Source organism: Peromyscus californicus, unplaced genomic scaffold, assembly GCF_007827085.1.
Source record: "Peromyscus californicus insignis strain IS unplaced genomic scaffold, ASM782708v3 Scaffold_18__1_contigs__length_77618521, whole genome shotgun sequence".
Classification (NCBI taxonomy): domain Eukaryota; kingdom Metazoa; phylum Chordata; class Mammalia; order Rodentia; family Cricetidae; genus Peromyscus; species Peromyscus californicus.
Window position 1 is genome coordinate 32,573,246 of NW_026294480.1, and position 14,928 is coordinate 32,588,173.

The 14,928-nt window shown below is 43.6% G+C and overlaps 1 protein-coding gene across 1 annotated transcript in view; it reads left to right on the top strand.

The window, feature by feature from the left end:
* The window catches only part of Card6 (caspase recruitment domain family member 6), a gene marked incomplete at its 5' end in the record, with an annotated part of 19,875 nt that extends 5,205 nt beyond the window's left edge, over positions 1–14,670 (top strand). The window contains 2 exons of the mRNA XM_052743765.1: positions 4,787–5,338; positions 9,049–14,670. Coding sequence (XP_052599725.1) covers positions 4,787–5,338; positions 9,049–11,573 — 3,077 coding nt within the window. The remainder of the gene's footprint in view (positions 1–4,786; positions 5,339–9,048) is intronic.
* Positions 14,671–14,928: the final 258 nt, after the last annotated feature.

Consider the following 14,928-nt stretch of genomic DNA (forward strand, 5'->3'; position numbering starts at 1 on the left):
ACCACTGCCCAGCTATTCATCCACTTTGAATTACATTTTTATTTACTCATTCACATAAAAAGAGAAAAAAGAAACTATGATGGAGTTCAAACTCATGGGAAAAAGTAGGGTTCTTTTCATATACTATATTTTGACCATATTTTCCCCTACTCCAATCCCTCCCAGAAAAAAAAATATTGTTGAAAAAATTTTTTCAATAGAAAGTATCTTTATCTCTTCTTTCATGACTCATGTCCTTTTGCCTGCATTCTGTCCTTCTTTTTCACCTAATGCTATCTTCTCTTGGTCTCCTTTTTAAATTTATACTATATCCACACTTATACCTGCATATATATATATATATGTATACATTATAAATTAGGATCTGTATATAAGGGAGAACATGAAAATTGAAAACAGAATTGCCATACGACCCGGCTGTTCTCCTCTTGGTGTTGGAGTCCACTGAGGTTTCCTAGTAGTTTCATCCAGTAGGACTTCATAAGAGGATGATTGGGCCATGGGCCTGGGTACCAGGTGTTTGGAAGGGTCCACATTTGGCTGTACCTAGCAAGGGGGAGGTCTTATGCCCTGCCCCTTGGCATTGTTATAAGAATCCCTTTTGAATAAAGTTCTGGGCCAGTGGATAAGGATCCAGGCCCACTCGAGTTTATCCTGTGTTTCTGTTTCTCTCCCCTGTTTATTTCTACCCATCCATCTCTTATTCCTCATTCCTCAAGAGTCTCTGGGGTAAATAAATGTGGGAGCTGGTCTCCCACATCCTGGGGTGTATATCCAAAGAACTCCATATTATATCACATCATGTTTATTGCTGCGCTATCTATGATAGCAGGGATATGGAACTGGCCTGAATGTCCACTAACAGGTGAAGAGATAATGAAAATGAGGTTCTCTGTGGAATATTATTCAGCTTTAAAGAAAAATAAAATGATGACATTTTCAGGGATATGTATGGGTCTGGAAAGTGTAATATTAAATAAGTGTATAATCCAGACTCAGAAAGAAAAGCCACATGTTAATATGTATTGTTTTTAATTAACACAACTATTGGATGGGATCCATACAGTGGAATTCAGTATGGTATTTTATTATATGTAAACGCTGTATCAGATAGCATGGTTGTTGGCATATCTGTTTTCCTTAAACACTTACCGTGTCAAAATCCTTTCTACCAGAGCTGAGGAGATTGGCTCACTTGGTAAAACGCTTGCTGTGCGAGCATGCAGATCTGAGTTCAGATTCCCAGGATCCACCTAGAGAGCTGCCTGTGGTAACATGTGCCCATGTTCCCAGTGTGGGAAGGTAGAGACAAATCGATATAGTCTCTGGAGCTTGCTGGCCAGCTAGGCTCGCCAGTGAGGAAGATAGCCCAACTCCACCCTCTGGGCTCCACAGGCATGTGCACCTGCACCCACAAGTGTGCTCAGAAACCCAGGGATGCTGGCTGCACACACACTCTGTTGTTTTTCTTTATAACTGTGGCTGCCTTTTAAGCAATGGCTGTCGTAATCAGCAACTGCAACTCCGCTGCTTGGACAGATGGAGTCCAGCTCCGATCTGTCCAAGGGTTCTTGGGAGAAGAGAGAGGAATGAGAAAGTACTAGATAGAAATACAGGGAGAGACGACAAGAAAGACAGAGACACAGGATGGCTTCGGGAGGGCCCTGGGTCAATACACAGCTGCCTCAAGATTTATTCTAATGGGCTTTTTTTTTTTTTTTTTTTTTTTGAGACAGGGTTTCTCTGTGTAGTTTTGGTGCCTATCCTGGATCTCACGCTGTAGACCACACTGACCTCGAACTCACAGAGACTCTCCTGGCTCTGCCTCCCAAGTGCTGGGATTAAAGGTGTGCGCCACCATGGTCCAGCTCTAATGGGCTTTTTATATACTGCCAAGGGGAAAGGCAAAAGACTTCCCCCTTTCAAAATCAAAGCACATTGTACAGACAAGTGTAGCTCCTTCAAAACACCTGGTAACCACGCCCATGGCCAAATCATCCCATTATGCAGCCCTGCTGGGTAAAGCAAGCTTAGATTCTCTGTTCTTGAGTCAGGTCTTACTAGGGAGCCTCTGTGGGACCCCACATACTGCTACCAGTAGCAGTTTGGCCTCAAGGGCCGCAGCCTGAGGGATTTATGTTCCCTCAGCCACCAACTCTTTCAAAACTAGGAAGGGAACTTATCTAAATTCCTGTCTCTCTAAAGAACTCAAGATTCAGAGGTCGAGGGAGAATTCTGCTCACTCAGAGAGGCTGAATAGCAAGTAGTTCACCTCCTCTCCTTGCTCGTGTCTCCCCAAAAGCCGGGCGCCCTTCTCCCAGCCCCCACTTAAAAGTCCTTCTCCACCTGGTTCCTCCCTACCGCTTCCTGTCAGCTAGTTGCTGACGCAGCCTCCTGACTGCAGGTGAATTTTATTTAATTAACCAAATATAACACGTCTTTGCATCATTAAACAAATGTTCCAGAGCATAAACAAAGGAACACACCTTAAAATAATAGTCTGCCACACAGTCTTCTATACTAGTTATTTAAAAGTATGTACAAATATTAATTATTAGATGATTCAAAAAAAAACCTAGTGGCTATATATAAATATATATCCATCCACAGGAATCAAAATCAGTGTACAGAGATAGCACTGTGCCTTTGTTTACTGAGTCACTGTTCACAATAGCCAGTTTACAGAATCAGCCTATTTGCCCATCAGTGGATGCATGAATAAAGAAAATAGGCTATAGAAAGACAATGGTGTATAATTCAGCCATGAGAATGAAAGTGAGGCATGTTAATTTACATCTACGATCCTTGCAGAGGAAGAGGTGGAAGGACCAAGAATTACAGACCAGCCTAGGCGACATAGCAAGTTCCAGGCTGGCCAGGGCTACAGAGTGAGACCCCATCTCAAAATTAACGGATAAACAAAAGAAAACAATGAAATGATGTTTGTAGGAAAGGCAGATAGAGCCGGAAATAATCATATTACATTAAATCAGATCCAAAAGACAAACGTCACATGTTTTCTCTCATATGTGGAATTTACATTTCTATATATGCATATTAAAGATGTATGATAAGAAAGTAGGAGAGAGCATTTGTTGGGATTAGAAAGAGTAGCTTGAGGATGAGGGAGTATGAGAGGAAAGTATTGGGCTAGTATAACCAAAGTATGATTTTGTGTGTGTGTGTGTGTGTGTGTGTGTGTGAGAGAGAGAGAGAGAGAGAGAGAGAGAGAGAGAGAGAGAGAGAGAGAGAGAGAGAGAGAGAGAGAGAGAGAGAGAATGTCACTATTAATTGTATGGGTAGTAGGAACTAATACAAATTCATAGTGTCTTAGAAAATGACATGTTACAAAAGATAGTAATAAGTAGTGATGTGTGGGAGGAAGCTAGTCCAGTGCATTGTTTAGCAATTCATGAAACGACCACTAGAGGGAGATGCAGCTCTTCTTTTTAAGTGATCTAAAAAATGACCCAAGATGCTAGATTAGATTAAAACAGTGTATGTTCATGATCCTTAGTGTAGGACAAATCTTCTTCTAGTTTCCTTTCCAGTTGCTGTACTCTGACGACAGCAATGTATGTGGAGTTACTTGAGTTTATAATTCCAGTTTACAGCTCATACGGTGGAGAAGTCGCAGAGGCAGAGGCTTGAGAGAGCTAGTCCCATCATTTCAACAGTCAGGAGCAGAGACAAAAGAATGCGTGCAGACTTGCTTATTTGCTTGCTTGTGCTCAGCTTTATTTCTAGACTCTTCCACAGTTCAGGGCTCCCTGCTTAGGGATTACCACCACCTGCAGTGGCTAGGGTGGGTCTTCCAGCATCAGTTAATTTAAAACAATCCTCCATAGCCACGCCCAAAGGCCAACCCAATGTAGAAAATTCCTCACTTGAGATTCTCTTCCCTGGTGATTCTTTCCCCCCCCCCCCCCCCCCAGAGCTGAGGACCGAACCCAGGGCCTTGCGCTCGCTAGGCAAGCGCTCTACCACTGAGCTAAATCCTCAACCCTTTTTTTGGGGGGGGGGGGGCGCGGTTTCGAGACAGGGTTTCTCTGTGTAGCTTTGCGCCTTTCCTGGAACTCACTCTGTAGCCCAGGTTGGCCTTGAACTCACAGAGATTCGCCTGCCTCTGCCTCCCGAGTGCTGGGATTAAAGGCATGCGCCACCACCGCCCGGCTTCCCTGGTGATTCTAAGTTGTGTTCACAACTAAGACTAACCTTCACAAGTCTCATATTCCTGGAAAAATAGCTTTTACTATTTCTAGAATACACTATTCCGGTACAGTAATCAGCTCATTCATTAGGAGTTACTGGGATTTCCTTAGCAGTGGCCCAAAGAAATCTGAGTGTGGGTCACATTAAGTGTATAATTAATACAATTATTAATTAATCATATTAATATGGATTAATATAACTAATTCATAACAAATAAATTTCTTTTTACTTATTTACCATGTGAACCTGCTCTCAGAGGCAACAGTTGATTTGATTTTTCTCTGATAAATCAACTGGTTATTAGATTAGGCACCATAGGCATTCGGTCTTCTAGTGAAATAAGGAGACTGATTGCATTCCTGTAGCCCCAGCTAGTTGGGGAGGCCGAGGAATGAACATATTTCAGCCCAAGCGTTTGGGCCAGCCCAGGCAACATAGACAACTTTTGTCTGAAAGAAAGGAAGGGAAAAAGAAATAAAATGAACGAGTGATGCTTTGAGGACATGAGACTCAAGTTAATTTACAATTCTTCCTTTGGAAAAACAGAGGCAATAATGAAATCCTTTCTTTTCAGAAGTCCCACACCAGGGGACTGAAGCGTCCAGGTCTGCGGAGGTGAGCAGGGATCCCGTAAACCCTTTTTCCCTTGGGAGGAAAACCCCGGAGAATGACGAGATTTCAGTGCTCTCTGAAGAGAAAGAATGTGTCGATTGGGAAACGCCTGAGTTTTTCAGGTACAAGGAAAGTAACGAGAGAGACACTTCAAGATCCTCCAGGGAGAAGGAGGAGGGGCGTGGCGAGTCACAAGTCCTGGCGCCGCATTCAGTTGGAAGAGTTGAGTACGAAGCTCTAACGAGTATCACATATTTAAGTGATGGAGAAAGATACGAGGAGCCAGACGATTCTCTGTACTTAGCAGAAGGGGAGTATCCAGAGTCTGTAGGGTACCCCGGAGATGTCGAGGCCATTGTGGAGGAAGGGGCCTCCGATGACCTGCGGTGCTTTGCATATGATGGTGAAGAGGACCGTGAGTATGAAGAAACCGTGGAGTTTTCTAACGAAGAAAGTAGTTGTGAAAGTTCGGAAAGCAGCATTTCATTGGAAGAGGAGGAGAAAAGCACTGAAGGTATGGAGACGGTGTGTGTAATTAATTAGACAGCTTATCAATAGACTAAGCAGGTGCCGTGATATACTGCAGAAGAGGCGATACAACTAATCAATTAATCGGAAATACGGCGTTTCTCTAACATGGATTTTCTCCAGGGAGGGATATTGAGCATGGAGTTCCCAGGTCTGGTGAAGTGGGAGACTCTGCAGGAGAAAGATTCAGTGTCCAAGGGAAATAGGTTTGAGGACCTCCTCTGGCTAGCAAAATCCGTGAATACTCGAACCCCTTATTTTGTCCAAGTCCATAGTACTAGGCCTAAACACCTTCCTGTGTAGTGGACTTCAGATCCATGACACATAGTCTTCTGATGTCCAGGGTAGCTATCATGTACCTGAGGATTACTTTGAGTTTCTGATTCCCCCTGCCTCCACCTCTAACACTGCAGGATTACAGGCATGATCCACCACACATGGTTTTCTTTGGTGCTAGACCCCTGTGCATGCCAGTCAAGCATCCTACCACCTAATCTGTAGCTCGAGTTCTAATTGGTCTTAATAATAAAAACCTGGAGTCAGATATGGGGTAAATGCTGAAAATTCAGACAAGTTAGGAGCAGCCAAAGTCACCTCTTATCTCCACAAGACCGAAAAAGGGTTGACTTCCTGTCTCCACCTGCCTTATATTCCTCTCTCCGCCTAGTCATATCACTTCCTGTCTGTCTGTACAGACTTCCAGACCTCTATGGTTAACTAATGGCTAGCTCTGCCCTCTGGTCTTCAGGCACACTTTGTTAGAGCACAACAAAACATTACCCCTAATCTACATCCCCAGCCACTAGCCATTGACTTTAGACATTGCTTTCTGTTTTTGGATTAAAGCACCTTCATTTTAGTGGCTTCATAACTGGAAAGAAATTGGGTTTTACAATTTTTAGTTTTAACCATTGAAGTGGAGATCATCAGTAGAGGAACTTACGGTGCATAGTTAAGGTCTCAGGATGTCTGGATTCAGTCCATAGATCACTATCCTGATGAAGAGATATTTACATGTGCAAACTTTTTTTGAGTACTGGAAGTATAGATTTATTAAAAAATGAAAGTAGAGTAGTGAACCAACTCTTGATTGTTGTCCTTTGACTGTAACGCATGTGTATTTACACACACATACACACACACATACACACACACACACACACACAACACTAAAAGTTTTGTACTAAAAGTACAAAAGTTTTTGATGTGAGAGTAAAAGTGTAGAATAGACTCCATAGAACAGGAGTCAGCTCTTCCAAAATTATGTCTCAAGAGCCTTTTCTTTTGAGACAAGGTCTTACGTATCTCAGGCTGTCCTCAAACTTACTATGTAGCCAAGAATGACTTTGAACTTCAGATACTTCTCCTACCTTCCAAGTGCTGAGATTATAGGCCTATTCTATCGCTCCTGTTTTTTTTTTTTCTCTTGTTTGGTTGTTTTTTTAATTTTTTATTTTTCAGTGCTGTGGATGAAAGACATGGATGACTTCATATACTTTAGATGAGCATTGTACCAACTAAGCGATACCCCAAGACCAAATCTGATACCTTACATTATGGAGGGCATGGTGCTACGTGTCTGTAAATCCCTGCATTTGGGAGGTAGAGACAGAATGATCAAAGCCATCCTGGTGCTGTGGGATGTTCTGTATGGCAAATGTGTTGCTGATTAGTCAATAAATAAAACACTGATTGGCCATTGGCTAGGCAGGAAGTTTAGGCGGGACAAGGAGGAGAATAAAGCTGGGAAGTGGAAGGCTGAGTCAGAGAGACACTGCCAGCCACCACGATGACAAACAGCATGTGAAGATGCTGGTAAGCCACGAGCCATGTGGCAAGGTATAGATTAATAGAAATGGATTAATTTAAGCTGTAAGAACAGTTAGCAAGAAGCCTGCCACGGCCATACAGTTTGTAACCAGTATAAGTCTCTGTGTTTACTTGGTCGGGTCTGAGCGGCTGTGGGACTGGCAGGTGAGAGAGATTTGTCCTGACTGTGGGCCAGGCAGGAAAACTCTAGCTACATCCTGGGCTACCTGTGAGACCCTGTCCCACACACCTGCACCAAGCTCTTGGTACCAACAAAAGAAAACAGATGAAACATCATGTCCTAGCTTGCCATCTGTCAAGAGTAAAACCTGCTTTGATTTTTCCTCTACACGTGCTATTTCTAGTAACTAGAAAAATATTGTAAAAATGGGAGATAAAGAAAAATAGAGACAGCATGTAATTTTTTTTAAAGCAGAGCAAAGTTAGATTTATTGAGGGAAAGTGAAGAGAATGCCCCAGAATATAAGGGGTTCCAAAGGAGGAATACCCAGTATGTAAGCTCTGAGAGACTGTTTAATTATATTTTATTTTGTGTGCATGTGTGTGAGCATGTGTACTATGGCATACATGTAGAGGTCAGAGGACAGCTTGTGGGAGTTGGTTCTTACCTTCTACTATGTGAGTCCCGTGGATGAGACTCAGGTTGTCAAGCTTATTAAGTATTTGTAGGGTAAAAAGTTTGAGCTCACTTCTGGGTTTTGAAAACCCACCAATCCTCAATCTTAAATACCCACCATTCCCTGAGCTCACCCCAAGCTCAAGACTTGAAATCCCACCAATCCCCACTGTGGAAATCTCCACCGTGGAAAATTCCACCTCCCAGAAACCCTATATAAGCCTGCCTCCCACTCAGTTCTCTGCTGCTTCTCACAGAGCAGAGGCAGCCACCCTCTGTGTCTTTCCCAATAAATCCCAATAACGGTTTGTTGTGTGGTGTAACTTTGTGGTACTCCTTGGCTCCCAACGGTCAGGATACTTTTCCCTTCAGAGCTGCAACATTTGTATGGAGGAAACCTTTCCCCCTTAGAGCTGTAACACTTTGATCCCCTCAGCTGCAACACTTGTACTGGGGAAACCTTTCCCCCTTATAGCTGTAACACTTTGATCCCCTCAGCTGCAACACTTGTACTGGGGAAACCTTTCTCCTCAGAGCTATAACACTTACACCTTTGGCCACTGAGAAACCACCTCCATAAAATTTGTCAGTAGTCATATTTTGGGGGCATTTTCTTGACTAATGGTTGATGTGGGAGGGCTCAGCCCACTGTGGGCAGTGCCACCCCTAGGCAGGTGGTGTTGAGTTGCATAAGAAAGCAGGCTGAAGGGCCGGGCGGTGGTGGCGCATGCCTTTAATCCCAGCACTCGGGAGGCAGAGCCAGGCGGATCTCTGTGAGTTCGAGGCCAGCCTGGTCTCCAAAGCGAGTTCCAGGAAAGGCGCAAAGCTACACAGAGAAACCCTGTCTCGAAAAACCAAAAAAAAAAAAAAAGAAAGCAGGCTGAGCAAGCCATGGAAAGCAAGCTTGTAAGGAGTCTTGCTCTGTGGCCTTGCTCCTGCCTCGAGTTCATGTCTTAGAGTTCTTTTTATGATAGACTGTGATTGGGACATGTAAGCTGAAAACCCCTTTCCCCTCCAAGGTGCTTTTGGTCATTGTCTTTATTACAGCAACAGAAAACAGACGGAGACACATACAATGCCAGATTAGTATGCATGCCTCTTAGAAGGAAAACAGGGCAGGAAGGGTGACGAAAACGAGACTTTCGTTTTGTATGGTTTCAACTTGCGGCAGTGAAATTGTCCATTCCATACTCTTCAGGGAGGGAAAGAGGTTCTGAACAAGGCAATAATGACCACTCTCTGCTTCACAGAAAGAAAAAGAGTATTCCAACATGTCCTGTCCTGTTTGAACATGGATAGAAGCAGAAAGCTTCTCCCCGATTTTGTGAAGCAGTTTTCCATGGATCGAGGAAGTGAGTGGACACCCGAGACTCCAGGAGACTTAGCTTGGAATTTCCTGATGAAAATTCAGGCATTAGACTTGACAGCCAGGGATTTTATCCTTCGGCACAAGATGGTGGATGAAGAGCGCGAAGGGGAATTGCTGGCTGGAGTAGAGAATTTAGCAATTGAAGACATACAAACTGTCCATCCCCTTGATGTCCTTTGTGCCTGCATGCTTTGTTCGCACAGCTCTTTGCAACGCGAAGTCATGTCAAACATGTACCAATGCCAGTTCGCTCTTCCCCTGCTGTTGCCAGATGCGGAAAACAACAAGAGCATCTTAATGCTGGGGGCCATGAAAGACTTAGCGCGGCACCCGATGCGGTCCTCGGGAGGACCCCCCAGGGAAACAGAAACATTTCTGAGTCTCATGAAGGTGCCTGTCCTCTCTTTCGTGCGACTTGGACACTGTAGCTTCTCCAAGTCCAGAATCCTCAACACGCTGCTCAGCTCCTCCCGACAGAAACCACACAAAATCTTTCTCCATCAGGATCTGTCTGTTCCTGTGCTTCCTCGGCAAATTTCTGATGGCCTGGTGGAGGTCACGTGGTGTTTCCCTGACAACAAGGAGCTAAAGGAATGTCCTCATGTTTTCCAAAAGCCTGTTGCTGTGGCCAACCTTCGTGGGGATCTCGAAAGCTTTTGGACACAGTTTGGTTTTCTGGTGGAAGTTTCCTCGGCCATGTTCTTTTTCACTGACTGCCTTGGTGAGAGGGAGTGGGACCTGCTAATGTTTTTAGGAGAAGATGCCATCGAGAGATGCTACTTTGTCCTCGGTCCCCAGGCCAAGGAGAGTGAGGAGGCTCAGATGTTCCAGAGGATCCTGAGTCTGAAGCCGTCACAGCTGCTGTTTTGGGAAGTGGAGGAAGCTGGAGATAGAAGGAAGACAATGGAGGCCCTTCAGGCTGCCCTCCAGGAAGTAATGTCCTCTTCACTCAGATGTGTGTCCCTAGAAGATATGGCCTCTCTGGCCAGGGAGTTGGGGATTCAGGTAGACCAAGACTTTGAAATTACTCCAGATACTCTTGTTTGCCCCAGAACAGCTGAAGGTGAGAACCAACAAACACGTCAGACAAAAAGCCCATCTGAAAGCCGAACTCAGGTGCCTATCATAGAGCCTGGGGCCCAATGTGAGAACAGCCAGAATGCTCGGAATCTGCAGCAGACTCCAGTATTCACGTCTTATCCAGTAGACCCATGGCCCCTGCCTACTACACTTGGAAGTAATTTTTACCATGCTTCCTTGAAAGCCCCCTGGGTTCCGAGCTCCCGCTTTGGGTCACAACAGAGAGCTAAGTGGTTCTGTCCTTTGCCCCATCAGAACACAAGGTTTCACAGCAGAGGTAAAAGCTTTGGTATTCAGTACTTCCAACCCTGGAGATTTTATTCAGGGGAAGGATTCATGAAATATTCAGGGACTCCTCGGGGGTATCATTTGAGTGGAAAATTTGGGAGGTCACAAAGACAGACTTCTCATGTACGGACCCATCCTGAGAGCCTACAGGAAGCAAGAACTTTTCCAAGGTCTGGGACAGTGGCCTCTCTTGTAGGTCACTCACATTCTCCAGGTTCACAAGCAGCAAAAGCAGCCGGGAAGCCACAGCCTATGAAAGCCTGTGCCCAGGGGATGCAGCTGACTGAAGCAACTGGAACATCTATGAGGACAACATCTCATATTAAGTATCCTCACCCTCCATCCTGTCAGCCAGCAGGAGCCAGTCAAGAACGAAAAATACCTGTTTCTCATCAAGGATCTCAACGAGTAATAAAGGGAAGGCCTTCAGAGCCAGCTTTCCAACCAGGGTCTCAATCCACATCTGGGAGTAAACTTTCATCTACTTCCCAGTTCAACTCCCATCAACCCAAGTTCCAGGTCAAACACTTTGAGCCCATTCAACCTTCTCAGAAAAAAAACCTTCATTTCCAGCCTTCCCAGGCTAAACTTACTCATCCCCAGCCCTCCCAGGCTAAACTCACTCATCCCCAGCCCTCCCAAGCTAAACCCACTCATCCCCAGCCCTCCCAAGATAAACCCTCTCATCCCCAGCCCTCCCAAGATAAACCCTCTCATCCCCAGCCCTCCCAAGCTAAACCCCCTCATTCCCAACCCTCCCAAGCTAAACCCACTCATTCCCAACCCTCCCAAGCTAAACACCCTCATCCCCAGCCCTCCCAAGCTAAACCCTCTCATCCCCAACCTTCCCAAACTAAACCCACTCATCCCCAGCCCTCCCAAGCAAAACCTTCCTCATCCAGATCTACTCAGTTCAAGCCACATAGACCCCATCAGTCCCAATCAAAGCCTTTTCAACCTAAATCTACTCAACATTCCTCATCGCAGTCCAAGCCTTCCCAGGCCAAGACCTACTACCCAAGAGCAGGGAAACGTTAAAGAACATACCCCAGAGACCCATGAGGTATGTTCTTTACATATTCTGTTCCTCTCATATAACAGTCTGAAGAAGAGTTTCGGTGGAAGACTGATAAAATGAGCAAAACAGAAAAAATTTATGCCAAGTCTAAGTGCATAGTGAAGTATCTAAATGTGGAAAATGTGAAAGTAGTTAAGAGTAGGGTCTGATTGGGCAAGGTGGCACACACCTGTAATCCTGGCACTCTTGAGGCAGAAGCAGTCAGATCTCTGAGGCTAACCTGGTCTACATAACAACATAGAAAGTTCTAGATCAGCCGGGCGGTGGTGGCGCATGCCTTTAATATCAGCACTTGGGAGGCAGAGCCAGGTGGATCTCTGTGAGTTCAAGGCCAGCCTGGGCTACAGAGTGAGTTCCAGGAAAGGCACAAAGCTACACAGAGAAACCCTGTCTTGAAAAAACAAACAAACAAAAGTTCTAGATCAGTCAGAGTACATAATGAGATCCTGTCTGAAAAAGAGAGAGAGAGAGCCAGGTGGCAGTGCCGCATGCCTTTAATCCTAGCACTCGGTAGGCAGAGCCAGATGGATCTCTGTGAGTTCAAGGCCAGCCTGGTCTACAGAGCGAAATCCAGGACAGGCACCAAAAACTACATAGAGAAACCCTGTATTGAACCCCACCCCCAAAACAAAAGAGAGCGAGTAGGACTGCTGTGGATATTGCTTTGTATAAATAAAATGCTGATTGGCCAGTAGCCAGGCAGGAAGTATAGGCAGGACAAGCAGAGAAGAGAATTCTGGGAAGTGGAAGGCTGAGGCAGAGAGACACTGCCAGCTGCCACCATGAGAAGATGTTAAGGTACTGGTAAGCCACGAGCCACATGGCAACTTATAGATTAATAGAAATGGGTTAAATTAAGATATAAGAATTAGATAACAAGAAGCCTGCCAGGGCCATACAGTTTATAAGTAATATAAGTCTCTGTGTGTTTACTTGGTTGGGTCTGAGCAGCTGCAGGACTGGCGAGTGCGAGAGATTTGTCCTGACCGTGGGCCAGGCAGGACTGGAGAAAACTTCAGCTACATAGGACCTAACATCAAGCCAACAAGATCAGTCCAGAAGGCATCATTAATTAGACTTGGTAGGTTACCAAAAACAGAACAAAACCCAAAACTAAACAGGAAGGAGGGGGTGGGTGTCAGGCTAAGCGGGAGTAGGGAAGAGCTGGGGATGGACATGATCATTGTATGTATGTATGAAACTGTCAAATAATAAATGCAAGATGGAAAAAGAATAGGACCTAAGGATACATAAATTAATTGAATCCAACATTTCTTACTAGGTAAGGTGTGGTTTGACCCCAGGGGAGTTGGTGGGATAGCCACATGTATGAAGAATGGAGTTTCAGTGTAATGTAAAGTGATAAAAATATGGAGCTCAAATTATCTCAGTGTTGAAGAAAAACTGCTTCAGTGGTCTCTTGGTTTGGGGTTTATGACCAGCCACTGAGCAGAGACCCTGCACTATTGTACCAGTTAAATCAACTTGCTTGTGGTAATAGCCCCAATTTTCATACCTGATAAGACTATCTCACTTGGTCCTTACACATAGAAATAATGAATGTTCAACAAAACACATAATTTTACATGTACATTGGGACTGATTTATGTATTTTTCATATTTTGTATATAATAGCTAAGAAAATTTAGCTCATTAGAGGTTCTGATATTATATTTTTAGTTTAATTATTTGAAATCAGAAATGTGTTAGTGAGTTTTTAATTTTAGAGTTAAGTTGAAAAGATTAAGATGAATTTACAAAGAGTGTAAGTAATGTTTGAGAGGATGTATGGTTCAGAGGAATTAAAATTTTCGTAAATTCATATTGTTCTGAACATTTGGATAACTTCTGCTAGTTAGCAGTGTTAAATAAAAAGAATAAATTCAATCCAGATATTTAACTGGAGCTTCTCTAAGTTTTTAAGTGATACCAAATACTGAAAAAGGCTACATTAGCTGAACATGCTGGTACACACCTTGACCTTAACACTTAGGAGACTGAGGAAGAGGGATCGAGGTTCAAGCCAGCAGCACATAGTGAGACCAAGTCTCAAAAACCAAAAACAAGCTGCCTTAAGGTAGATGTGAAAATTTACCTCATTTAGAAATAAAGTAAGATTATAAATTGGACTAAACATCTCAGTTTTTGAATTTGACTATTTTTTAATTTAAAATTTTAATTTTATTTTTTACAGTGTATGTATAGTGTGTGTGTGTGTGTGCACACGGATAACTTCATGAAGTCCATTCTTTCTTTCCACGTTTATGTGTAGCCAGTGCTTTTACCTGCTGAGCTATCTTACCTGTCCTGTAAACCTTATTTTAAATAGTAAAATAGTGCCAAGGAATCAGCTAGGTCAAAAAAATTGCTTCCAAGGTTTCAAAGAAGAAAAATCATATTGACCAATGGATGGCAACTAAGCTTTTGAAAGGAATCAATAGTATCTGAAAATAGTCTAATATCACAAAAGTGTGTTTGTTTGTACACGTGTTAAATAATGTTGTATTTCTCTCTAATGGTCATTGCAAAGATGCAAAAGAAATGGAGGACAATATATGTGAATGTTTAATTTTACTCGTGAATTCTGTCTTTTAGAATGATAAATGTAAAAAATAAAATAAAAACAAAAATGCCTTAAGCCAGCTCACACCAACCTACAGATGAACAGGAAGTCTGGTCGCTGTGCTGGCACTTGCTAGTCTTGCCACCCTCTCCCAAACTCAGAAGTTTAGGGAAGAAAATGACTCAGAGTCAAGTTTGCCTGATGACTTTCAGACATAAAGTTCATGCTCCAGAAAAGCCTTAAATAAGCAGGACATAAAATATGTAAAATAACCCATGCATGTGGGCTGAGAAATAGACAAATGTCAGTGGTGGATGACCTATGGGATTATACATACCCGCCCCCAATACTCAGCCCAAGCTGTAAAGTAGGAAGGGATCTTTATTCAGTGCAATACAAACTGTTCCTTGAGCTCAATTTGTCTGCCCCCACCTCCTTTTGTCTTGGTTGCCACCAGACCATGCAAGATTGTGAAATAAACTGAGTGACTTTTACTACTCAGTCTCCAGTGCTCTTTGTTATAAATTGAGGATCCTTATTCTCACAATAAGAAAACATGAAAATCGCCTGCTGGGCATATTAATACACACATGTGATTTCAGCACCAGGGAAGCAAATTGGAGTGCTAGCCCACTCTGGAATGTCTTAGGGTTTCTATTGCTGATTTAAAAAAAAAAAAGAAGACATCAAGATAAAACACCAAGACCCCAAGGAACTTGGGGAGGAAAGGGTTATTTTTATTTCCACTTTTA